Source organism: Hippichthys cyanospilos, chromosome 13 (genome assembly GCF_059441005.1).
Source record: "Hippichthys cyanospilos isolate Australia breed blue-spotted pipefish chromosome 13, RoL_Hcya_1.0, whole genome shotgun sequence".
Classification (NCBI taxonomy): Eukaryota; Metazoa; Chordata; class Actinopteri; order Syngnathiformes; family Syngnathidae; genus Hippichthys; species Hippichthys cyanospilos.
Window position 1 is genome coordinate 16,094,665 of NC_142381.1, and position 25,715 is coordinate 16,120,379.

The window sequence follows — 25,715 nt, forward strand, 5'->3', positions numbered from 1 at the left end:
GTTCATAGAACACACAGAAGAAAAATACATAGCGAGTTTTTTTTATTTAAATTAAACCAATTTACCAATTATTCAATGGAAAAAATAAATACTTTGACAAAAAGCAAGTTATAATTTACTTATTCATCCATCCATTTACAACAGCGTCTCATTACCCAAATAATTTTCATCTTACAAAGTGCAAAGACCACCCTATATAGTTCATGGCCTGTGTGTGCATTTGTGTATGTTGCGGCATTATGCAAAAAGCTACTCGGGAGCAAATCAGGCAGCTTTCCGTTCTTGAATATGGAAATATAGAAATAAAACCCTCCCAAACGACAACCAATCCGACCATTTAATTCACTGCGCTGTTAAGCAAAGGATAAAAGGTAAGCAGAGCTGCAATGTCAGTAGTAGGCTTACCGTGTCACAACCCCTAAGTTCCGCCCCCAGCTGCCATGGGTGTTTCTATTGGATGTAAATGCACTGCAATTCTTGATTCGTCGTGTATTTACCTGACAAATGTAAGATAATTTTGATAGGAACAGTTTTAAGTTTTGAGAAAAATGTGTAGCATTTTTAATATAAAAGAATACACGACTGCTGCATGGTACATGTATCTCAAATTGGTACACACGTGTATTAGCTGTGGGATTTTGCTATAGTCTCAGACGTGTGTCTCGAAACGATTTACAATGAAGCGTTATCGAACATTTAATGTCTCCCTTGTCTGCGTCCCTTTGACCTTTGTGCAGTTATATCTTCCCAACACTAGAGGGCAGCATCGATTAAACTGCAGGTAGTGGAGTGTTATATAACTGGCACTGTTAGCGCTCCTACAGAAATGAAGCATGCCAATGTTAAATCAAGCCCCTTTTTTACAAGTGGTTTTAAGCTGAAGCATTGAATTTCCATAAGCTTTTCTGTGTGATAAGGAATTAGCCACTTCTAACGATGCAGAGCATATGAATAGTTGAAAACACACACGCACATACACACTTGTTCCAACCACAGGATAAATGTCATTAAAAAAAGAAAATCATGTGCAGTGTAGGACCAGCCTCATTCCATCATATAGGAAGTGACATTATGTGATATTTACAGAGTGAAACCTTTTTTCCCACTACTACCTATCAAGAAGGTAACTGGCTAATGTGTTGTTCATTGTGGCACCAAATGAAGAAAAAAAAGTTTAATTACAGTCCACATGGCAAAGAGGAATCAAGTTTTTCTCTCCCTCATGAAAGTGCTCCACGCTGAAGTGCTCCATTGCTGAGCTACTTCCAAGAATGTTCCAAATAAATTATCATTCTAAATGTACTACAGTACTTTTGTGGTCTTTCATATTTTAAAAGACGTCAGCGTGATTCCGTTCCCCAAATAATCAGGGGAAGTTGGGATCCGAGGAGTGCTGGGAGAAGGCGGGTTTGAGAGGTCGGAGTGTTTGACCTCCCCTCCGCCTCTGTAGCCTCTCCACTCTTTGATCCACGCTTCCTTTGTGGGCACATCCAGGCGGTCCAGATGCCTGGCTTGCACAATCGGGGTTGGGGAGATAGAGTTCCTCATCACGTGAAACGTGTACCTGGGGGAGAGAGTGCGGTGGTGAGAAAGTAGGCCAGAGAAAAACATGCGGCACTTTGATGTAAATCAGGGCATTCCTTCTAAATATCCTCACTTTGAGAGGCGGCGGTGAACAGGAGGACGATGAGAAGCAGACACTCTTGATTTTTATAGTTATCTTGACACCGTAATTAACTTTTACAAATCCCAAATAATATTGCAATAGTGGAATCGTGAATTTTATCAGCTTCGGGGAGTTAAAACAGCAGCATATATATACCTGGGCAATAGGGCCACCACAGTGGTGATGAGGCAGATAAGGTAGAAAATGGGGTCTGCCAGTTGGTTCTGAAGGGTGGAGTACGAGTTGCAGGTAACACAGGTGGTGTATAAAAGCGTCAGGATCATGGACAAAGCAACACTGCCCAGCATGATGATCCAATGAACCACAGTCTACAAACCACAAATAAATATTGGATACTTAATAATATTATAGAAAGGGAGAAATATAGATTAATTTAAGAATAACAAAAAAGAACTACTATTTTTTTAGGAAAGCTTTGAAATGCACCAATCCCCCAAAATAAAACAAAAATGAATGAGAGCACCACTGCCATCTACTGTAGTAGATGAGCAACTACACTTTTATTCTACAATGGCAAAAAATTGCATATTCCTAACAAGTGATGCATGTTGACAGTTCATGTATTATATAAAAGTGTTATAATGGATAAAAAAAAAAGTTTAATGATGACATTTCAAGCCTTGAACACATTTCACCACCATGAATTTCACTTCATATTATTTTATGTTTTCTAATATAATATTTTCAAGTCAAAACAACTCGAAATGTAACCAATGTCATGACTATCGATTGGTTCTTACCCAGGCTTTGATCTCTATTGCAAGATGCAGCAGGATGGTAATTAAGGAAACTGCATTCAAAGGCATTCCAAATGTGAACACGTCAACATCTAAATCCTGGTAAACCTGCAAAAACCAAACATGATGATGTCAGAATGCAGACCAACTGGCTATAGACGTTGCGGCTGAATTTTCTCTTACCAAGTATGGAATGAAGAAGCAAATGAGACTCTGATAGAAGGCATCGAGCATAGAAACCCAGAAGGTGGAAAAACGATATTCCTAAAATGGTGATGCACAGAATATATTATTATGTTATGATTGAATTTATTTAGAATGCTTTTTGATTCTTTTATGATTTTTTTTAAACAAATGAATAACCAGTCTAGGCTCCAGCTAAAAAAAAAAAAAAAAAAAGTTGCATATATATGTATAGACTTTTACTGACCCCTGCACCTTGCCCGGTTCTGTAGAGTTCAGGAACGCCCAGCAGCACCTCGGCTGAAACATCCTTGTCCATGATCCCAAACATGATTGGAGGTGCGGAGGTGAAGAAAAGGTTGAAGAAAATCAGCAGCCAATAGTCCAGCATTGCTGTTGCTGTGAAGCCACAGTAGAACTGATACCAGAAGAGCAGGTTGACATTGGCCTGGAGAAATTACACAAACATTGGTGAGCTCAATGATTCTCAACCATTTTTCAGTGAGATACCCCCTGCGAAATATATCATCAACCAAGTACCCTAAGTAGTGCAAAGCATTTTTGGTTTGGAAAAAAAAACCCAAAAATGTTTATAAAATGCCATCAGTGTCTGATTTATTAAACTTTAGACCCTATCAAACTTCAACCTAAAGTGTCCTCTTTTGGATCACAGAAAATATCTGTGCAAAAAAGATATAACTTAATTAATAATACAGATTTTTCCACAAAAAATAATAAATATAAAGTGTTCTAAAAAAAACCAATATATATATATATATATATATATATATATATATATATATATATATATATATATATATATATATATATATATATATATATATATATATATATATATATATATATATATATATATATATATTTATTTATATTTATATTTATATTTATATTTATATTTATATTTATATTTATATATTATTATTATTATTATTATTATATATTATATATATTTCTTATATATTATTTTTACAATAGAGATCTCTTCACAAAAATAAATCATTAACTTAATTATTAAAAAAATATTTGTTCCCCAAAAAATAATCAACATAAAATGTCAGACCGGTTCTCAAAAAGAAATAATTATAAATAAATATTTGTCCACAGAAAAATATTCCTCTTAAAGTGTCCTCTTTTGGGATCATAGTAGAGATATATTCACAAAAATAAATCATTAACTTGACAGGTAACGAGAAGTGGCACATGACAAGTTGGGTCGAACCATTCTAGTAAAGGGGAGAATCTGGCTTTTTACAAAAATTAAATTGAATAGCCTGATGAACAAAAACTTTGTTTTATGAACTTATTTTTCCTGAAACAATTAATGAAGTCAGTAATAATGTTCAAAGATTTTTTTGTATGTTTGTTTGTTTAATTTAAAATCTCGAGTACTCCCTGAAGTTCCTGCAAGTACCCCCAGGGGTACTCATACCCCCATTTGAAAACCACTGGGTTAGATGACCAGAGCACAGGATACTGTTGATACACTACAGCTGCATTGTATAGAGTAGACCTACCAAATTCTTATAAAAGAAGTAAATAATCATATTGGCCAGGCGCGTGTAGCACCAGTGTCCATGAACCAGCAGGAGCTTTTTGAGATGTTTGAAGCGGGATATAGCAAAGTCACTCGCCATGACTGCCTGCAAATGAAAAAGGCATTATTACACATTAGTCATCTTTAAATCAAAAGCATTATCCGAGGGAGGTTAGACAACAGGGCTGCAGCTATTGAGTGTATTTTGTATTGGAATATCCTACAGAAAATCAGAATCAAATATCCAATATTCGGATGAAATTTTGCTTGGCGAAAAGCAATAATAATCACAAGAGACCAAATAAACAGATTTCTTCTTTGGTATGAATGGCCAACAACTATTATAATCCTTTGATTATCAACATTTTGTGAAATTTAAATTTAAATTGTGTTGAACAGCAAACAACTTTACTCCTCCTCTGGAAGAGCACATTCAAATCAGTATGGTTTGTTAAAAAGTGATCAGTAGGAATAGGAGACGTAACATTAAAGTCTATCACGCCAGCCTAAATGGAGCACTCGAGCACTGATAGCTAGCGGCTAATAATAGAAGGAATAACGGCGCCCAAGTCACCAGTAAACTGGCAACACCCGTCATATGTCAATATCATTATCGGCGTAGTTAACTCATTCAATCACAGGGCATATTTTCACTTTTTTTCAAGTACTAATTACTAAAGTAATTGATTGCTTTAGTACATGATGGAATCAATTATCTCAATGGTTTAGTACCCCAAGAAATTGATTAATTTAGTAGTTATTACCAAAAATAATCGATTACACAAGCAGCATGTAATCACTCAATTACTCGAAGTAATCATAATTTAGTAATCAAATACCTGAAGTAATCGGTTACTTTAGTCCTTTAATATGTAAAGTAATTGATTCGTACTTATTACCTAAAGTTGTTGATCATTTCAGTACTTAATTACATAAAGTAATTGATTACCTGAGTACTTAATTAATTCCATAATAGACATTTTCAGACCTTCCTTCAGCCAGATGCTTGAAAAAAAAAAGTCTTTGGGATTGAATGAGTTAATCAGATTGTTAGCAACCTGAATTGGCAATAGATTGTGATTTCAGAAGACAATTGTGTTTTTTGTCTTGGGAGTGGCGAGCAACAGTTGCAGAAGAAACCCAAGGCTAGTTATTATTCAGTGACACACTGGCAGGAACAACTTCATAATAAAGCTGTACCAAGGCATTTGTATCCATATATTGTTTGGTAAAGAAAAGTTTTATTTTGAAGTTGGCTCTCTCACCACGTTTCCACATTTCCAATCCGTTTTACTGTCAGGTAGAGCTTTAACAATTGTTGCTGCGATTAGCTTGAGACAGTCCACAATACTTATTTATCACTTCATTACAGATACAATAGTTTTGCAAAACAATGAACAGTTTGGACAATCTTAATGATACTAACCTGCATCCCCTCCTGACCGGAAATCCCAATTCCAATATCGGCTGCTTGGATCATGTTCACATCATTGGCACCGTCACCTATGGTCACAGGGTACATGTGCATATAGATGGTTTTTATCACAAGATGAGGAAAAGTCTATTCATATATAAGAATGGCTTTTCGCGAGGTGTCAGAAAACCGATGAACCTGAAGAGCTGAATTTTTCGAACTTACCAACAGCTAGAGTCATGACCTTAAGCTTCTCCCTGATGAGCTTAACCACTCCGCTCTTCTGCAAAGGCGTGACCCGGCAGCAGAGCACCGAGCGGCAGCGCCTTGCCAGCTCCACAAAGCGGCCCCGCAGATCCTCCGACAGAAGCATGGCCAGGGTGCGACCGTCAATCACCAGGGAGATGTCCGGGGTGGTGTCCACGTTGCGAGGGTCGTTTTCATATCGCCTCACCTCCTCCAGAGTGCAGTCCAGGATGGAAGTGCAGATGAGCTAAAGAAACATCGTACATTTCAGACTGTAACTTTATTCTCATGATTTGAGCCCTGCGGTTTACAATCCAGCGCGTCTTATCTGACACCTATCTGTTGCTGTAAGCAGGCAGTTAAAAAAAATGTTGTAAATATCCTATACCGGTGTAGTTTATAATCCAAAATTTATGGTAAGTTATATTATTTTGCTGTAGAGTGGGCTACATACATCCTGTTTTGTTTCCATCAATCCAATGCAGTCAAAATGTCACATAAAGTGTGAGGTGATGAAACGAAGAGTGCATTCCGCGGTAGTGAACGCTGGTAAAAATAGTTGAACCAATAAAACGGCACTGTAGATTACGGGAGGAGAGATATTTCCCGCGAGGGTTCAATATTAGGCTACTAATTAGATATGAATGGCTTCGTTCTCGTATTGGTGGAAACTCCATTTATCATCCATGACAAGTCCAATGGACAAAGAAAAAAGACAGACTGCAATTCAAGGCTATTTAAGTCGTGTGGCGAGCTTACTTGGTCTGCTCATTATGAACGACTCCGGCCTTTGCTACATCACCTGACACCAGAACCTTTCACAGAGGGATTTGACCTTTCGTTATATTATAAAAGTGCTCAAATGTTTAGATGACTTTTAAAAAGAGGGGGAAGTCCATGTCAAAATTTAAAGCCTAATTAAGTGACCATCATGAATATTCACTGCTGTCATATGAAATTGGCAGTGAGAGGAGTAAAGTATATTTTTAGGCTTTTATGATCATTTATGTAGTTATGTACATTTACGCTGCGGCTTTAATAGCAATTGAAATTGATTACTTTGTACCTGGAATAATAATCGATACCTTTAATGCTTAAGTACATAAAGAGGTAAATTACTTTAGTACTTCATTCTTTAAGGTACTTGATTACATTAGTACCTTATAATTTACTTATATATATATATATATATATATATATATATATATATATATATATATATATATATATATATATATATATATATATATAGATAGATAGATAGATATATATTATATATATATATATATATATATATATATATATATATATATATAGATATAGATATATATAGAGATATATATAGAGATATATATAGAGATATATATATATATATACACACTATATATATATTTTTTTTATTATGGGATTGAATGTCTGGACTCTTTAAAAAACATACCGGTACTTAAAACAACAGCTTCCAGTCTTCTAACAGAAATATGAAGTAATTCACCCTAACGGGGTTGAGGTCACGCCCTTCAAGTTCTTCCAAAGTGAGCTTATCAACCATGCCTTGATTAGCCGACCTTTTGTCCCGAGGAAGCATAGAATTGTCTAAAATCTTGTGATAGTTTGACTAATTAAGTGAAAGGGCTAAAAAAGGGTCAAGTATGTCTCCATCCTTCTTTTTTTTTTTAACAGGCCATCAAGTTTAAGGTTCGAGATTGCAGGGCCGCGAAGCGCCTTCTCACCTTGTTTTTGCAACTCATGTTAATGACCAGGTCTTCGTCTTCCAACAGCCGACAGGCATAACCAATGTTGACGGCCGTCTCGGGCTTGTCACCAGTCAGCACCCACACCTTGATCCCCGCCTCTCGCAGTGCCAGGATGGTGTCCGGAACGCTCTCCTGCAGGCGGTCCTCGATGCCGGTCGCCCCTGCGGGAAGACGTGTGATTTACAGATAGGTGTATGTTTTACAGGAGTGCCGATTGATGGCTTGTTACCCAGCAGGGTGAGGTTTGTCTCCAGCTGCACAGCGGTGTCCATAATGAGCTGCTCTCGGCCGTCGATGGCAGCCATGGCGCTCTGTCTGCTCATGGACCACGCGTTATAGTCTTTGGCGCTCACCACCTGCAACGTCACAAACAAGGAGCCGTTGGAATTGTGGGTCACAAATTCCGTGAAGGCCTTCCCATATATGCTACTCTACATCATCACCTTCATAAATTCCATTTTATTCCTCGCAATTTTTGGGCACGTAAACACCTCAAGATTTTGGACCGATTCTCTCGTTTCTAACTTCTGAATATTGCAGAAATTCACATCAGTTGTGCATATATTTATCATTTCAAAAAGTCATGGTTTCCCCATATTTCAAATTTTTAACTGAAATTTTCACTAATTATTCCCAAAATATATTCCTAAATTTAACGCTTGTGCAGTATTTGACTGTTTTTGGGACATTCATCATTCTCACAGTATTTTAGCCAAGGGATGACAAAATCCTGGTAGTGTGAAAACTAAGTGGTCAGGCCATGTTAAACTTTCACATGGTGTCACCATCTGAGTGAAATTTCAGCTCCCTGGTGCCTTCTTTTAATGCTTCCCTTTGATTTGAAATGCCTTTGATGTAAAAGTTAAAGGATTGGACAAAATATCATTTTGTCATCATTCCATTTTACATCATTCCAATTTGAAATTCTCTTCATTCATTTTACCTTAGTAAGGAGTTTTAATATTTCAAAAATTTCTAAAAAAAAATCACCATAAAAACACCCACAAAATGAAAAAAAAAATCCAAATTTTTCAATTCAAACCATTTCAACTTGTGAAAATGTTCAGTTTATCCCCATTAATGCCAAAATAATCTTACCAAAATTTTTCCCCAAACAGTTCCAACTTCAAACTGTTCAGCACATCCCTACAAATGCCAAAACTTCAACATTTTCAGATTCAAAAGACCCACAAAAGTTTTTTTAATTATAATAATTATTAATAGTTAACATTTTTTCATTTTCAATTCAAATCATTCCAACTTCAAAATGTACAGTTTATCCCCATTAATGCCAAAATATTTACAAATTTACAAAAAAAAAACCTACCAAAAACAACATTTTCATCCACAAAAAAAAAATCCAACCTAACTTAAATTATTTGGACTGAATAATTTCTTTCTTTCTACTGTAGTATTTATTGATTTATTATTACCAATTTTACCAATTACCATTGCAATGGTAAAATACTCAGCTAGCCTATTGGCTGATGCCAAAAATTCAAACTTAAAAAAGAAACATTTTTACCATTGGAGTACTCAGAAATTATATAAAATTAAACATTTTTTGTTCGTTTTTTTTCCAGCCATATTTTCCTCTATTTACTTAATTTTCGAAGGTCATAATGTAAAATTTCTACATTTATACCAACTTTAGCAAGTTGGTATAGCAACTAATTTCAGGTCATGGTACTGGACAGTATTTAATGCCATGTCATCATTCCACACCATTCGATCTTATTCCACATTTTTTAACAGATCTCTCAATCTTCACACAAAATGCCTCCCAGAATTGCATTCTCTATTTGTTCATATTCTTCACTGTGTACCTTCTTTGTAAAGCAAAGTGTGCGCAGCCCTTCTTTAGCATAGCAGTCGAGGTGATACTGAGTATCTGCGACCACATTCTTCTGATTTCCACTGAGGTGTTCTAGACAAGGAGAAACAAAGAAAAAAATCATATGGTTTCACTTTGGATTAGTAAAAAGATACTTTGCTTATTTGGCCATTTTCAGCAGTAAAAAGTTCATATTTTGTCTAGTTTTATCGCTAAAATTATATTTCACTACCCCAAATACTTTTAAAAACACATCTTCACTCGCTGGCAACTGAAAATGGAATCACCTGCTCAAGAGCTTAATTAAAGCCCAAAAATCATGGGCGTTTTCTAGAAGTCTTTTAATGTGTTCTCAAGCACCCCTGAATTGAATCCCATAATTAAGTTTGTTTTTATGTGCCACATTTTCCGCACTATAAGGCGCATTGGATTATAAGGCGCACCTTCAATGAATGGCCTATTTTAAAACTTTTTTCATATATAGTGTAGAGCGTACTGCATTATACGGCACATAGCATAGAAGCTTCAGAAATTTCTAAAGTTGCATTATACAGCCATTAAAGGGAATGTCGACATAACAATCACATAAGTCAGTCAAACTTTATTAATAGATAATCAGAAATTAAGGATAAATATGATTTGTGGAAAGTACTCTCTGAGGAATGGGAAAAAAAATACCTCTCGATAACATTAAAAGACTGTTTAAATCAATGCTAAAATGAATCAAGAGTTTTAAAGAATATAATTATGATTCAATGAAATATAAAACTTAATTTTTTAATTAAATTGCAGCCAAACACCTTAAAATTTATTGTTTTGTTAATTTAAAAACCTTTGTTGCATTTGTTTAATAAAATTGCGTGTTTTGCAGTCCGTCCCTATATAAATTGCTTCACATAGACAGCACATCAAAATTTCAAACAGGGTGTTATAAAAACATTCAATTGTAAAAAATACATTTATATTTGAAATGCAGACATAAAATTTGAGGTATTTACAGTTCATGGCGATTAAGCTATTTAATATTTTCATCTCCCAAGTATGAAAACTCTCAGTTTATGCAATGTATAAGGCATGCTAGATTATAAGGCGCATCTTTTAAGAAAATTGAACTTTTAGGTGTGCCTTATAGTGCAAAAAACACGGCATGTCCTTTTCAAACAAGCGAAAGAAATAAGTGTTTTAACATGCAATATTTTGCTAAAATATAATATTTTACCAACAAAATTGCAAATGCCCACCAGCTTTAAAATTGGTTTGCTCCATCCATTCCCTTCCACTTCTCCCAGGCCAATTTTCACAAGTGAATATGGTGTCGTTCGAGGACATACTAACATACTAACAGTACAAAAAGTGCTAGCATCTAAAAATATATCTTGTCAGGTTCATGTGAATACAGCCTACGTAGTAAATACCTAGCTTGAACCTATCATATGGGGAAAATTGCTTATCTTCTTCTACCTGTCAGGAATCATTAATATTCCTCATTGTTGCTGAATTAAATTTTCACTCACTGTTCATGTTGTTAGGTAGGAGTAAGCTAGCTAGCGAGGAAATGTTTTCTGTTTAAATAGGAAGGGAGAAGCTAGCAGCTAGCTTCAGTAGCACCTACACTTTATTATTTAACAGCTAGCTGTTAAATACTGCCAAGCTAACTGATTGAATGTTTTGTTTCGTTTGAATAATTGTGAAAATGAAATTGCGTTTTAATGGCTGAATATGACTGAAAATGGCTAAATAAGTGTAGTATTTCTTAAATTCTTGAGTCTGCACAAAGTGTCTTCACCAGCATATGGTGCACCCAGTAGCTCCATGATCGAGTAGTCTGCACCTTTTGTGTATAGCACACACTCTTTAGTAATGGGATGTCGCACCAGCACTGACATTCTCTTCCTGTTGGAGTCAAAGTTCAGAGTGTCGAGCACCTCGAAGAGCAGCACCTGACCCGACGGCAGCCTCACGGCCACGCTGTCGGGAGTGCGGCTTAGCAGAACGAAGCCGTACGCTTTGGCGGCATACACCAAAGCGGCTTCGTCTGGACTCTCGGCCTCGTAGCACGCGCAGCTCGAGTCGTCACTCCGAGCACGTGACGGGATAACTCCAGAGTCATCCGCATTTGAAAAGGGGTTAAAGCGGTCGTCCTCTTTGAACGAGGCTTCTGAGAAGGATCGGTCCCTTTTGGGTGCAAATATGTTGCGAAGAGAGCCTGCCTTCTTCAAGAGATTGGAGATATTATCCAACGGATTGGTTGACTGGAAGGAACTTGGATATTCTTGAGTCTGAAAGAAAATGAAACATGATATTTTTTAAAGGCTACAGGTTGATGACGTGCTCCATCTTAAATTGTACAAATGTGGTCAAACTGATTCCTCCCATTTGTCTGACTTCCAAATATAACTAAATTAATGGAGGTAGCCTCGACTGCCCTGGATAGCTCACCTTTAATACCGTGCTCATTTAGAAAAGGCTTGGTATCTTTGCAGCTGGCAAAGACAAATTAGGAGCAATTTAACACAGACCACAAATGAAAGTGGAGAATTTAAACAACTGCAGAATCCATTTCATTATGAGAGAAGCAATTAAATACGAGTTAAACCTGCAAACTGGCAAAATCGGTTTGAAATGAATTGCTATTTTGAATATAGAAAATAGAAAAATATGTGCCCCACCCATTAACTGCTTGTATAAATAATAAATTAGCATATCCCAACAACAAGGGTTTGAACAACAAAATAACCACATATTGTCATTTTTTTCCAGTGCAAAAATTTGCATAAAAATGTGATTATGGCACCAGACTGCGGATCAAGATACTACCCATTAAATACAAATATACTTCTTCAGTTTTTTTTTATTTTCATAAAAATCAACTAATATATTTTAATATTAGTGGAGTACTATGTCCTGGCTATTATTACAGATGTGCCAAAAATGTTGGTGTAGTAGTGTTGTTATACAGAGCAGTATAAGAACCGGTGTAAGATCAATTAAAACATGTCTGCCATCTAGTGCTCATTAGTGATAATACAACTTAAAACTACAGCTACAGTTTTGCATAGTCAGATATGTTTTCCCTATTTTGTATGAATATTTGTTCATATTTTGGAATTTGCATATTTGCACAGGGTTTTACCCCCAATTTACAGACAATTGACAGACAACATATATTGAATATATATATATATATATATATATATATATATATATATATATATATATATATATATATATATATATATATATATATATATATATATATATATATATATATATATATGTTCACCCACTTTGATATTGAACTCGTGAGGATATCAGCCCCCTAATATCATTAAATGAGTAAAGAATAAATGAATGCTATTTCATCATTATTTTGTATTGTGTTGGTTCTGTAGCCATAACTAATTGTCTAATAAGAAAGACAGAGGAGATTTCATATGTCACATAAGCATGCATGCTGGTCACTTGATGCACGGCCCAAAATAAATGTCTACTTCTATTACACTCTGTCATCCTTTCTCTCTTCCATCTTTATTTCCCATCCACAGTGACAGTAAACAGAGCACTCACCCTCTGTCTCCGAGCTGTTGCCACGGAAACCACCACCGTGTTGCAAATGGCGAGAGCTAGAAAAAAGTCAAGGTATGGATCCATCTTCTGCTGGCTGCTGTTACTCTCTGCGATGCTGACCTGCTGGAGCAGCCTCCTGTCTGGAATCACCTCTGTTTCCTGTGTGAGTGAATCAAATCAGCCTATTAATTTGCAGTTGGTGACTTATGAAGCTGCTGAATATCACTTATTTTGAATAGGGGGGAGGAGATGATATTTCAGAATTCAACATAGATGGATGGATGGATGGATGGATGGATGGATGGATGGATGGATGGATGGATGGATGGATGGATGGATGGATAGATAGATAGATAGATAGATAGATAGATAGATAGATAGATAGATAGATAGATAGATAGATAGATAGATAGATAGATAGATAGATAGATAGATAGATAGCCATCAAGGGTTTGATTCTTCGCATTACATCCAGTCAGTAATATTAGCTCAATGGAGACTTTGTCAGTCATGTTGTGGTCCTCCATGAACAAACACAGACACAGAACTACTACCGTTTATTATAATGAATCTATAGGGCATGTTTTCCATTTATGTGACATTGGTGGTCCGAGCCAAATGGCACCCAGCGTGACCATATGCCTAGTCACGGTCACTTGGTCAACTTTGAGCCAAGATAAATGTGCTCATCGCTGACGCCTCACGGCTTGACCATCTGCAATAGCGACTTGGTCCAAAAGGTCTCTTGTGGGAGGAGTGAGTTTTGAAAATGGCAGGCTGCAGGTTTGTACAATGTGTTGAAGAAATGCATTTTTCTTATTTATTTATTTATAGAGTTAGGGTTATTTATTATTCTTTTTACAGGGCAGATTTCTAAAAACTAGAGAACACTTAGCAAGAAGGTGTTAAAATTATACAACTCAACTTTGCTGAGGAGCGGCGCAAGATCCAAGCAATAATTCAATTAACTCATTCAGTGCCATGGATGTAAATGGAAATGGAAATGTGCTTTATTTATATAGCGCACAGTTGTCGAACTCCAGTCCTCAAGGACCGGTATCGTACATGTTTTTAAACTTTTCCCATCAAAAACACCTGATTAAAATGTTTGGGGTCATTTTGAAGCTCCTGCAGAGCTTGCTAATGAGCTAATCATTTGAAGCAGATGTGTTTGGGAAAGAAAACCGGAAAACGTGCTGGATGCCGGCCCTCGAGGACTGGAGTTTGACACCTATGATTATAGCGCTTTACAACCACCTAGAGGTGGACCAAAGTGCTTCACAGTAGAACATACAGAATAACACATACAATTCAAGACACAGAATATGCAATAAAAACACAGAATAAAAGATTTAAAAAAGAGAGTCTCCACACGACTAAATATTGAAAGCCGTCCTGAGTAAATGGGTTTTAAGTCTTGATCTGAAGAGGCCCAGGTCCGATAAAGTGCGCAAATTAAGAGGGAGTTTATTCCTGGGTCTGGGAGCAGCCACCGAGAAGGCACGGTCACCCCAGTGCTTGTACTTGGACCTGGGCACTTCCAACACCAGTTGTTTGGATGACCTCAAAGTGGATGAAGATCCTCATTTCTTAAAATAGTAAAAACAATAATAAATCATAAAACTTTAGTCAAATACGTTTTTTTATGGAGAGGAGCTGACACCCTTGACTAATGCTTACCTAATACAGTATACACCAACTGAGCACTGTAGTGATAACTGTGACCATTGGATGGCAATGTTTCCATACTTACAACACAGCTATTATCTACAATCAATTCAAAGTAAGCAATTGAAGTCAATATTTCATATGATACAACCCATATTTACATAGGCATCGCACACAATATTGTGTTGGCCTTGAAAGATGAGTGAAAATGCAAAATTTACTGGGCCTCAAGAGGTTTTCTATTCCAATCACGCTTGGCACTGATAGAGTTAAATTTCATTGAGAATCTAGTTAAAGGTCTGGATCTCGAAATCCATTGTCCATTTGTCACACTGACATCAATGGAATCTTCTATGCACAAGAAAGTAGCCTGTTAACTATCAAACTGATACACAAACGAAACTGTTTTTTTAAACAACTCATCCTTGCTGCAAATACTTGCGCAAGTGCATGACATTCGACGTGTGTATGCTAATAATAGCATTGTTAAAACAACACAGTTCATGGAGACAAGGCTTTCCACAGATTGTCTGTCCCGAGTCATAAAATGACTCATCCTCACTTGCTATTTATTTAAACAATACGTACAGCACTAAAAGAATTAACAATCTCATCATGACTGAAGAAAAAGTGTTTTGCGGATTTGACCTTGGGTGACCTACTTAGACCCTCAAGACAATTCCTCATGATTTCCTCTGTTTATTTAGCTGCCTCATAGTATCAGCGCAAGTAAATCCACAAGCCCCAGTGGCTCCCTCCAGCATCTCTGGAATCAAATTTTGAATAAGCGCACATCCTTACCAATGGACTGCTGAAGGCCACGTTGCTCTGGGCGTTTGACTCAAACTTGTTCTTGTGTCTGCTTCCATGGTGGCGTTGTGTGTCTTCGGGGGAGCTGTCCTCAGCATCCAGAGACCATCCACGTTGCGGGGGTCGTGGCTGCTGGTTATAGATGACCTCCTCTTCGGATTCCGGTTCATCAATAACAGCCAAGCGGAGAGCTGAAAACCCCCAAAAGTGTATCGCATTTAGTTGAAAACAAAACAAAACAAAAAGTTTTTTTTCAGTTTTTTCGACAATTTTTTATTTGCAGTTTTACATTTTGTTAATACGGCGGATTTTAGTCTGTTTAGTACTTTTTGCATTGTACATATTGTACATATGCATAGTAATTCTACATAATGAAATGTATTCTGTTCACTTTCCCGAGCAGACTACATTCCACAAGCGAGCAAATAATAAAGTAGGCAATAAAACAACAAAACTGTAATAGAGCAATAGGGCTGTAGTAATGAATCACTAGTAAATGAATAGTCTTACATTCTAAGCAAATTATGGAGTAGATGCATGAGGATGATCGTGCAAAATATTATGTATTTAGCATTGCAATAAAAATGACAAGAAGAATGGACAGTTAATGTAGTTATTGGATAAGCTAACAGTTAGCATAGCTCAGGGAAAACTATGGACAGGGCACCAAGTGCCAAATAATCTCCATGTATTATTTGGCATGTAACCTAAATTTAGCGGAACTATTAATGCTTTAAAACAATCTGTCAGCACAAAAGAGCTTTATTTTGTTCATTTAATTTTCAGTTGTTGAAAGAGTCATTTCAATAAATTGTTAAATACATGAGACTTGAATAACACATAATACTTTTGTTCATTTCTATAATATACCACGTTTTTTTCTATTATGAGGTGGATTATCAAAACATGCCATCCGTCTGCTCCTGGTCTGACCCATTTGTAAAAATTTTAGAACCTTTTGTGGCGCTTGAGTTAAACATTTTCCCCCCCGGCCTAGCTTCTTCGATTATTAATTTAATCTTTCTAACTATTAGTCTTTTTTGGTATGGGACTGTGCTGCCTCTCACAAGTCAGTCTAAGATGAGAATTAGTTCATGAGAGTGTTTTTGCATTTGTCGATGGAGGTATTGTTTTGTGTTTGGTGTTGTGTGTCGCTAACATAGCATATACGCTAACCTCGCCGAGAGTACAATCTACATATCGGAGGATTGTGTGATTTATTTACTCATAATGATTGGGGCTCCCCCAATTCAAATCAGTTTTAATGTTACCAAAATATGCTTACCAATCACGCTTTAGATTCAGAGGTAACTTTTGTTTGGCTAGCAATGAATTTTTACTCTGTTCATTAGCTTTCTCAAATACACGTTTAATCTTGGTTTCGAAACAACACCTTCGAGCATGTCCACATTCCAGAGTGGTGAGCAAACCTTGGAAATGTTTAACAATGAGAAATGAAAGAAATGACTTTTGCTTTGACCTGAGTCATTATCGCTTTCTTTTACTTTTTGTTGACATTTATTAAACAGTACGTGCTTGAGGAAAGCTTTCACAAAGCGTGTATGAATACAAGGAGTGGGAAACTTTGACAGGTTTACATTTTGATTCAAGTCTGATTTTACGGTCTATGGTTTAATTCAAAATTGATTTACGATTCAAAACTAATTGATAGACAAAGATTTCTGTGTATGGTGTGTAAGATTGATCATTATCTACCTCAAAATGACAAATGGAGGCATTCAAGTGTATTTTTTTTTAACTTTTGAAATGGAAAGACAGTGCTTTTTTCCATCAAATAGCATGTGGACCACAACTTCTAATCTTTATTTTAATCCACTGACATACCAACTACTACAATGGAAGATAGAAGCTTTGTTATTTGATCAGGAATTGTAAACCTATGTGATTTGATGGACCATATATTGTAATTAGGTCAAATGTCAAAGAAATTTAATCTCCATCATTCTTCATAATATATGTGAGCTTTTATAGACTGATAGAAAGCCCGCAATGTTTAAATATTTTCAGTTATTGATGTTTGCTTCATAGAGGGACCTGTTTTCGTTCAGAGTTGGAAATGTTCGCCTGCTTTTGAATGTATAATGGAGTTAAGGGCTAGCGCTTACGCTGGAGAATTGTGTCGTATTGAACAATGACCTTTGTATTCAATAGCCAAGTTTTAGTACCCTTAATCAGTGACTGAATATGATAATTTAATGGTGTGTATTGACGTTGGTTCGGACATGATGTGATGCCAATAAAAACATTCACGAAGGCCACCTTCAAAATAAAAGCAAATTACGGCCATTGCATTGTTCTTTGTCATGTTCCTTGCTAATTTGTCTCTCTTGTTGTGGTTGCAGAATTCCATCCTTAACGAGGGGGTGGAGTCGCAGGCTGTACACCTGTCACACATCGGTCATCAGCGACCTTCTTAAGAGAAACAGGAGAAAGACATTATTCCTCGCCCCTTGTGTGTTTCTCAGTTTACTGTTTCCCCCAAGATTTCCAAGTTTACTCTTCTCTGTGTTTTGCGTGTTTACTTTTAGTCCCTGGAACTCTTTGTGGCAGATTTTTTAGTTGATACTTTTGTCAATCTCCTGTTTTCATAACCGACAGTTTTTTGTGTCACACTTTATGTTGTACTTTTATGCCTATCTAGTTTGGTACTTTTCTATCCGACTGTTTGTGTGTCACCGTTTTGGTTTGCCTTTTGGACAGTATTACTTACCGACCGTTTTGTGTCTCGCTTTGTTTTTAGACTTACTTTTGTTGTACTTTGCTCTCTGTGTTTTTGTTTTCCTCCTCACGCTGTGTGTGCTCCTTCAGTTATTGAATTCCATTTTTCATACCTTTTTGCGACTGCTTGTTTGGAGTCCGCTACCCGTTTGGATTCCGAGGTAATCCTGACAATCTCCATGTATTATTTGGCATGTATATTTTGAAATTGACATTCGCAACGTCAATTTTAGGTAATTTTATATCGATTCTGAATAGTAGTACATGAGAATCCTGATACTTTAGTGAATTGATTTTTTTTTTTGTTATACCTCTACTGAATTCATACAGAAATCCAACAAGTATGCATACTGTAAAAAGCATATTGATGTTTACCATTCTCTTTGTGAGGGTACTCCATGCCCATGATGGAGCAACGTCGAAACACCATCTTGTTCTCCGTGAGCGTGCCTGTCTTGTCGGAGAAGATGTACTCAATCTGTCCCAGGTCCTCTGTAATGTTCAAAGCTTTACACTGTATTCGACTGTCTGTCTCCTCATCATAAAGGTCGATGTCTTGCGTTATGAAGAAGATCTGTCCGATCTTCACCAGCTCAATGGAAACATAGAGGGAGATTGGGATCAGGACCTGGAAAAGGATTAGATGATAAATCAAACATCTTTATCAGAGAAAATGAAGAGGTGAAGAGTTGTTACAACCTGCAGTAGGATGATCATGCTGAAGAACATGTAGAAGCTGGAAAGACTGGGACTGTCCACATGGCCGTTGCTGTTGGGCACAAGGTAAGGGGGCACCCCAGGTAGTGCCTGCCGCCAAAAAAAGTGACCTAAATATGTAAGGACAGAAGACTTAATCACATCGACTGGCACAAAAAGGGTGGTTATTTTTAGCACCACACCTTTCCTCACCCCCCCTGCACCCCATCATCATTCAGAAAAACGGGCTGTGGGCCAAAGTGACCCATCAGCAGCTGGTGCAAATGAAACGCCCCACTCATAGGTTTAAAAGCTTTTCAACATAAAGTGCCATAATGATTTCATGGTTTGGTTATGTAATCCGTCACCGACCTAGTGCTCCGACGAGACACATGGCGAGGAGCAGAATGACGCAAAAGATGACGTCCACGTTCAGTTTCCGCTCCAGTTTGCTGCGCTTGTATCTTGGCCCGTTGTTGTTCAGCATTGACTTGGTTTCATGGCCTTGAGGAGGGTAGGTTATCATTCAGTTAGCGGCAACACACATTCAATATGAGGCTAATTGGGCCTAAAAATGGATGAAAATGACTTTGAAAATGCCTTCAACAGGAAGCCAAAACATTAAGGACAGAGCTTAGGGTAGTTAGGTTTTTGTTTTGTACGAATGTGTGAATAAGACTCCTTGCTAGCCAAATATTGCTGACATAGGGTTACGAAAAACAGTTGGTCTGAACATAAGGGAAAAAGGAAGGGAAAAGGGAAGGGAAAAGCACATTACTTTGGTCGATTTGACCAAACTTTACGGGTTGTCTTAGTCAAAGCTAACTAACTTTGGGGATTGTTGTGTTGTGGGAGATGTTTTCCCAAATTCTTGACCAATACAAAGTGTTACAAATTATTTGCTAACTTTCATGATGCATTGCTTACAGTTGAAAAAAACTTTTCACTTTAAGGGTCTCCCAGATACAAGGATTCCTCCTGGTGGTTACGATATGTTTTATAATTTTGATTTTTCAAAGAAGCCTCCAGATAGGAGCATAACTTGTTCTATTCTCAGTTAGCTTTATGACCTGGAATACCATTTAAGGGTTAATAGCTTGAGTTCGTTTACTTCTAAACGTGTCTTGGATCATTTGAAATTGAAAGTGCGTTCAAATACGATAGATAGCTAGATAGCTAGATAGATAGATAGATAGATAGATAGATAGATAGATAGATAGATATCTATCTATCTATCTATCTATCTATCTATCTATCTATCTATCTATCTATCTATCTATCTATCTATCTATCTATCTATCTATCTATGCAGTAAACCTGCATCTGCGCAATGTAAACCTAGCCATAGAGACGGTAGGACAAAGTACCAGCATACACCACGAAGCCGACAGCGTGGTCGGTATTTCTGACAGTGCAACCTCGAAGCAGCAGACTCTCAATTCCAGCGCCCACCTTTTCTTTATTTGGTTTCTCTCTGTGGCAGAAGAAAGAATACTCCTTGTTAGACATTCATTGTATACATCCCACATTTTCAATTGTCTGCCTTTTAGGCCACAGCTGGGCAGGAAGAAGAGATGAGCTCTTCGATTTGTAACTCACAGGGAAATTGATTAGAGTCTATTACAGCTCTAATGATGCCTCTGATGGCATCAGAAAGTGCAGCGAGTGGGTAGAATTAGGTTTTGCTCTGCTCTGAAAGGTTTCATGAATACAGGCACCCATCTGCCTCGAGTGCGGAACTTCCAACGAATATTAAACTTTTACACTTTTACATATATATATATATATATATATATATATATATATATATATCATCATCATCTGTCCAGTACTAGCATTCGTCATACAACTTATTGTGTTTGACTTTGGAGGATTAACTGTAGTTAATACTCACACATAACACTTGAAGTGATTCAGATTGTTGTTGGGCCTTTCACACACCACAACGCTGTTGAAACTTTCAGGTTCAAAGTCCGGCACCTATTGAAAAGAGCGTGTCATCTAACCAGTCCTTCCAGAGTGACGTCATGATTACTAGATCACAGATCCAGTATGGCAGCACTTGAAGAACAAATGGTTTGTTTGCCATCCAACTAGTGTGGTATTTATAATGGCAGAATCCATTACAAACTAATTATACATTTTCAGTAAGTCACATCAGTTTACTTTGCTTTGGTCATTATTACTGGCAGGAAGAATGAGTGAAACTCCTAGTCGTGCTCACCGTGATGCAGAGGCCGGGAACCACCTTTCTTTCTTTGAGGTTGGTCTCGCCATCCAGGTTGGACGTCTCAATGTGGCACACCCCATTGCGATCTGATGTGTGCAGTAGGAGGAGGTCTGCAGGGACGATTTCGTTGCAAAGCGCTTTCACGAAATCACCCACTCGCACATCCTTCCAACGACGCTCCACAAATTGCTTGTCTTTCCTGAAAGACCCACCGCTATTGTTTTCACGGGAGACATGAGAGATTTGCGCACATGCATGCTACTCACATTTGAATCAAGCATTTTTTTTTCCCTCAGGTTGTGAGGCTTCCCATGGAAAATCTCGTATATGTAGCCGTGCTTGTAGCGCTGGCTAACTAGCAGTGACAGACAACTGCAGGTATGCTGCCCTTCATGCACAACCTGATCGGGTGGCTTCCTCTCAACACCACGCCTGGGATCCAGTGAGATGAAGAATATGTATATTTAGCAGCTTGTGTTTTTAATTTCTATCTTTTCTAATATCTATCTATCTATCTATCTATCTATCTATCTATCTATCTATCTATCTATCTATCTATCTATCTATCTATCTAGATAGATAGATAGATAGATAGATAGATAGATCTATCTATAGATAGATAGATCTATCTATCTATCTATCTATCTATCTATCTAGATAGATAGATAGATAGATAGATAGATAGATAGATAGATAGATAGATAGATAGATAGATAGATAGATAGATAGATAGATAGATAGATAGATAGATAGATAGATAGATAGATAGATCTATCTATAGATAGATAGATCTATCTATCTATCTATCTATCTATCTATCTAGATAGATAGATAGATAGATAGATAGATAGATAGATAGATAGATAGATAGATAGATAGATAGATAGATAGATAGATAGATAGGTGGTGTATGGAATTAAATCATGGTGTAACATACATGTACATATATCTAAGAAGCTAGCTAGCTAAACACCTGGATTGGTAATGTAGCATGCTAAAAAGGATAAAACAACTAAACCGTATTATGTTAAAGTATTATACTGAGCTCTGATATACTGATTATTTTGAATCCAAGATGATCCTCATTTGAAATGACAATTGCAAATATTTTTTAAGATAACATTTTATTTTAAGCTAATAGTGACGAAAGGTAGAGTGTACTGTTATCATTACTTTGTAGTAGCTGCACAGTCAACACTGCATGGCCTTCATCTGCCTGTGCATTAAAGACGTTATCATTTTTTCTTCAGTTATGGATTGCTTTAGGCGTGTTCAGCCCATCGTTATAGGAAGGAAAAAATGACCTGAGACAACCTTACTGAACTGTTCGTGCAGAACAGCAGTTTCTTGTTTGGGTTGCTTGAGCGCAGGAGGATTGACAAGTGTGTGAAGTTGAGATAAACTAGATTAGATGGCCCAGATGATAAATTGCGTCAGATGTATTGTGTAGAAACCCATGGTAACGTTGTTCTTTTTGGAAATTAGCCCTTCATGAGATTGCATTGACTTTTAAAAAAACTCTGTAAATGGTCATAGAAAAAAGTCAAGCATTTCCAACGAGAAAGGCTGCTTATCTCAATACTTAAGGCTGAGGTGACAAGTGTCTGTCTTCACCGTACTTAAGGCCAAGACTACACACATAAACTTATGCACACGCACACAGGTATATCTTCAACACCCATGGTAACTTAGGATGACCGGATGTCCCGTTTCAACCAGGACAATCTCAATTTTGAGCAATGTGTCTTGATGTCCCATTTTTTAAAATCCAGCAAACCAGTTGTTTGGGCCATGCAAACACACAGTTATCGTAGCAATTTATACGATGTACCAATAAAAACCAAATTTATTTACTTTCACGTTCACGTCATAACTGTTCTAGAACTACTTCCGTGTCAAGGAATCATGGGAAATAACAACGTGGGACAGTGAGATATGTTGTGCCAATTCCGTATCAGTTTCATGAACAAGGTATAGCAAAATAATCAAACATAAAATAGCGGAAGCAAAAGAAGGCGAGTACTGTTCATGTATTTCACCTGTGTCAAACTCAAGGCCCGGGGGCCAGATCCGGCTCTCCACATAATTCTATGTGGCCCACGAAATGCTAATTATGACTTCAGGTTTCAGGATAAACAACAAAATTTTCAAGTTGTCTTCAACTTTTGCAATTTTTTTTTTTTTTTTGCTATCAATGCACCTTTTGAACAGTTTTTAGTTGCCTCTGATTTCAAAATGTGTAAATGTGTGACGATCTTCAAATTTATTTGACTTCACAATTGTAAGGGCACGCAGAAACTAGAACTACAATGTGGCCCATGATAGAAATGATTTAAACACCCCTGACATAGTTGATTGGAGATGTGTTCAATTACACCGCAAACATCAATAAATTACTAATTCAATGCAGCAAACACCAATAACTAATCTATAAGCACATTGCCACAGCATCGCTAGCTGCTTGTCTGCAGTCTGCTATTGGTCGGCCTCACAGTGTCACTAAGATGCCGATATGCAAAAGACTTGATCTTGTGTAAGTGCTTACAATAACCTATTTATTATGCATTTTATTGCTTAATTCAAACTTGAATTGGTTAGCCATGGGTCCCAAGATTGCTAGTGATGTTAAAGAGTGACCTAAGAAGATTATTCGTATGGAAACGAAGCTGGAGATAATCAAGAAATACGGAAATTTATTTCCTCGCAAGGCTAGGCTAGGCTACCCTTGCGAGGAAATATGGCCATAACTAGCTCAAGTCACGTCACTCAAAGGTAAATAAAATTTCATTTTTCTTTTATATATTTTTTTATTTATGATGTCAGTTGTATACATGTACATTATATATAAGTAGCACTTACTTTACTATTTTGTTGTAAATTTTTATTATGTATACCAAATATTGATCTTTTTCCCTGGGGCTTTATACGCATTAGCTAATTACCACAGGTTTATATTGCCCGACATACGATGATTTTGTCTTACGATCCCAACTTAATTTTGTATGGCGTGAGTCTACTGTGCGTGTGTGTGTGTGTGTGTGTGTGTGTGTGTACATCTTCATTTCAGATATAACAAAATGTCTGCGGCTCAGTGTTGTCTTATCGGTGGAAACCAGGTCGAAATCGCTCTTTGAATGTTGAAGGTACCCGACCCCTGCCCTAGCCCTAGCCCTATGCTAACTAATTTTTGTGCAGTGTATGAAAGCAAACGGCTGCTCACGGGGGTTAAACTCATCACTGCAAAGTCTCGTGGAAAACCTCCGCCTCACATGCAAGAAAATACACACTCTCCACAACTCCTCTCACTGGACTCCAAAATCACACCACTGAAATGGTTGGGAAAAATGACAGAGTTTTATCCTCCTTTGTAAATTATTCATTTTACACCAGTGATTCAAAAATAGATCCCCGCTAACCTTAGCGTCTCTGCTGACACAACACCCAGTTGAGGCTTTCATCAAATGTGCACAATGCCGTGGCGAGATACTCTGTTGTGAGCCTCTTCAAAAGAGAAATAATCTCCCACACAATTTCTATTTCTAAGTCGAGAATTCCCACAGGGGGCTCAAACGCAGAGGAGGAGGAGAAAACACACACACACTGTGGGACACTCGCTGCACGCGCTCATGCAGACGTTTATTTGAATGCACCATTTTGCTCTCAATGCACATTTCGGATGTTACCTGCTGTAGATGAAGCACGGCATGTTGTTGAGCTTCTTGTCCGATTGGTACCTCCTGAAGTCCTCCCAGGCATCTTTGAGGGCGGTGAGAGCCAGGATGACCAGGATAGGGATAAGTGCCACCTCGGGTTCAAAAGCGTTGACGACAGGCACGAAGTTGAGGATAGCAAGCCCCACAAAGTAGATATTTGCTAGCCGGTGAAACTGCTCAAAAAGGTTGATAGGTAAAAAGAGCAGGAGGGTGTATTTGGTGGTCTTGATAGCGTTTCCGGGCAAGTAGCGGTTGGGTTGCTTCTTCTTCCCCAGGCCTTCATAAGGTAGATTAGATACCAAGTGGCGGAGGCCATTCTCGCGCACCCTTTGACCTGTCAGGCCGTCCCTGATCAGGGCCACGGGGTTCCACCACGCCATGGACGAGATCTCGGTTCTCCCACTCCTCAGCAAGCTTTATTTTCTTCCATCTCTACTGTTTCACGTTTCTGGCAAGTGTGTATGTTTGAGGCACGATTCATACAAGTGACAGCACCTTTCTGACAAGCTCCTCCCTTTTCATTGACAGGTGTGTTCACATTCCTAAAGTCATTCAGTCTCCCAGAGAGGAGAAATACAGTTGCTGTTCTAAAGTCTGGCCTTTCTTACTTTTTTTTTTTTTTTTAATCTGGTAACGCAGGTGGATCTGTAGGATTGTGCAATCGTAAGCGCTGTAGTCAAGACCGCACCAATCAAGATCATGATATTAGCGATACTAGAAAGTATCAAGGCTAAGACATGACAAGATTTTTGGAGATCCAGATCAAGACAAGATCGAGACCTTGATCTTGAGCAACAATGAGACAAGGCCAAGACTTTTGTAGCTGGGGAGCAAGCCAAGACACAGAATGCATATATAGGGCTGGGGGGAAAAGGTTGACCA

The 25,715-nt window shown here is 37.5% G+C and overlaps 1 protein-coding gene across 1 annotated transcript; it reads right to left on the bottom strand.

Moving 5' to 3' along the window:
- Window positions 1–25: 25 nt before the first annotated feature.
- atp10b (ATPase phospholipid transporting 10B) lies at window positions 26–25,271 on the bottom strand. Its single transcript, XM_088431733.1, has 21 exons — window positions 24,804–25,271; window positions 21,115–21,319; window positions 20,785–20,870; window positions 20,258–20,364; window positions 19,263–19,394; window positions 18,894–19,021; window positions 18,570–18,822; window positions 15,447–15,646; window positions 12,978–13,136; window positions 11,197–11,689; window positions 9,403–9,503; window positions 7,806–7,932; window positions 7,553–7,737; window positions 5,802–6,069; window positions 5,589–5,665; window positions 4,143–4,268; window positions 2,855–3,055; window positions 2,608–2,688; window positions 2,428–2,532; window positions 1,823–1,995; window positions 26–1,564 (listed from the first exon to the last, which is right to left on the bottom strand). Exons 1-21 carry the CDS (start codon window positions 25,211–25,213, stop codon window positions 1,324–1,326), a joined length of 3,858 nt encoding a protein of 1,285 aa, XP_088287859.1. The 5' UTR covers window positions 25,214–25,271; the 3' UTR covers window positions 26–1,323.
- Window positions 25,272–25,715: the final 444 nt, after the last annotated feature.

Coding starts and splice junctions, on each gene's coding strand:
- atp10b (XM_088431733.1), bottom strand. CDS start 25,213: ATGGCGTGGTGGAACCCCGTGGCCCTGATCAGGGACGGCCTGACAGGT. Junction 11,690..12,977: donor CAACAGCTCGGAGACAGAGG/GTGAGTGCTCTG, acceptor ATTTTCTTTCAG/ACTCAAGAATATCCAAGTTC. Junction 1,565..1,822: donor GTGGTGGCCCTATTGCCCAG/GTATATATATGC, acceptor TCTCTCCCCCAG/GTACACGTTTCACGTGATGA.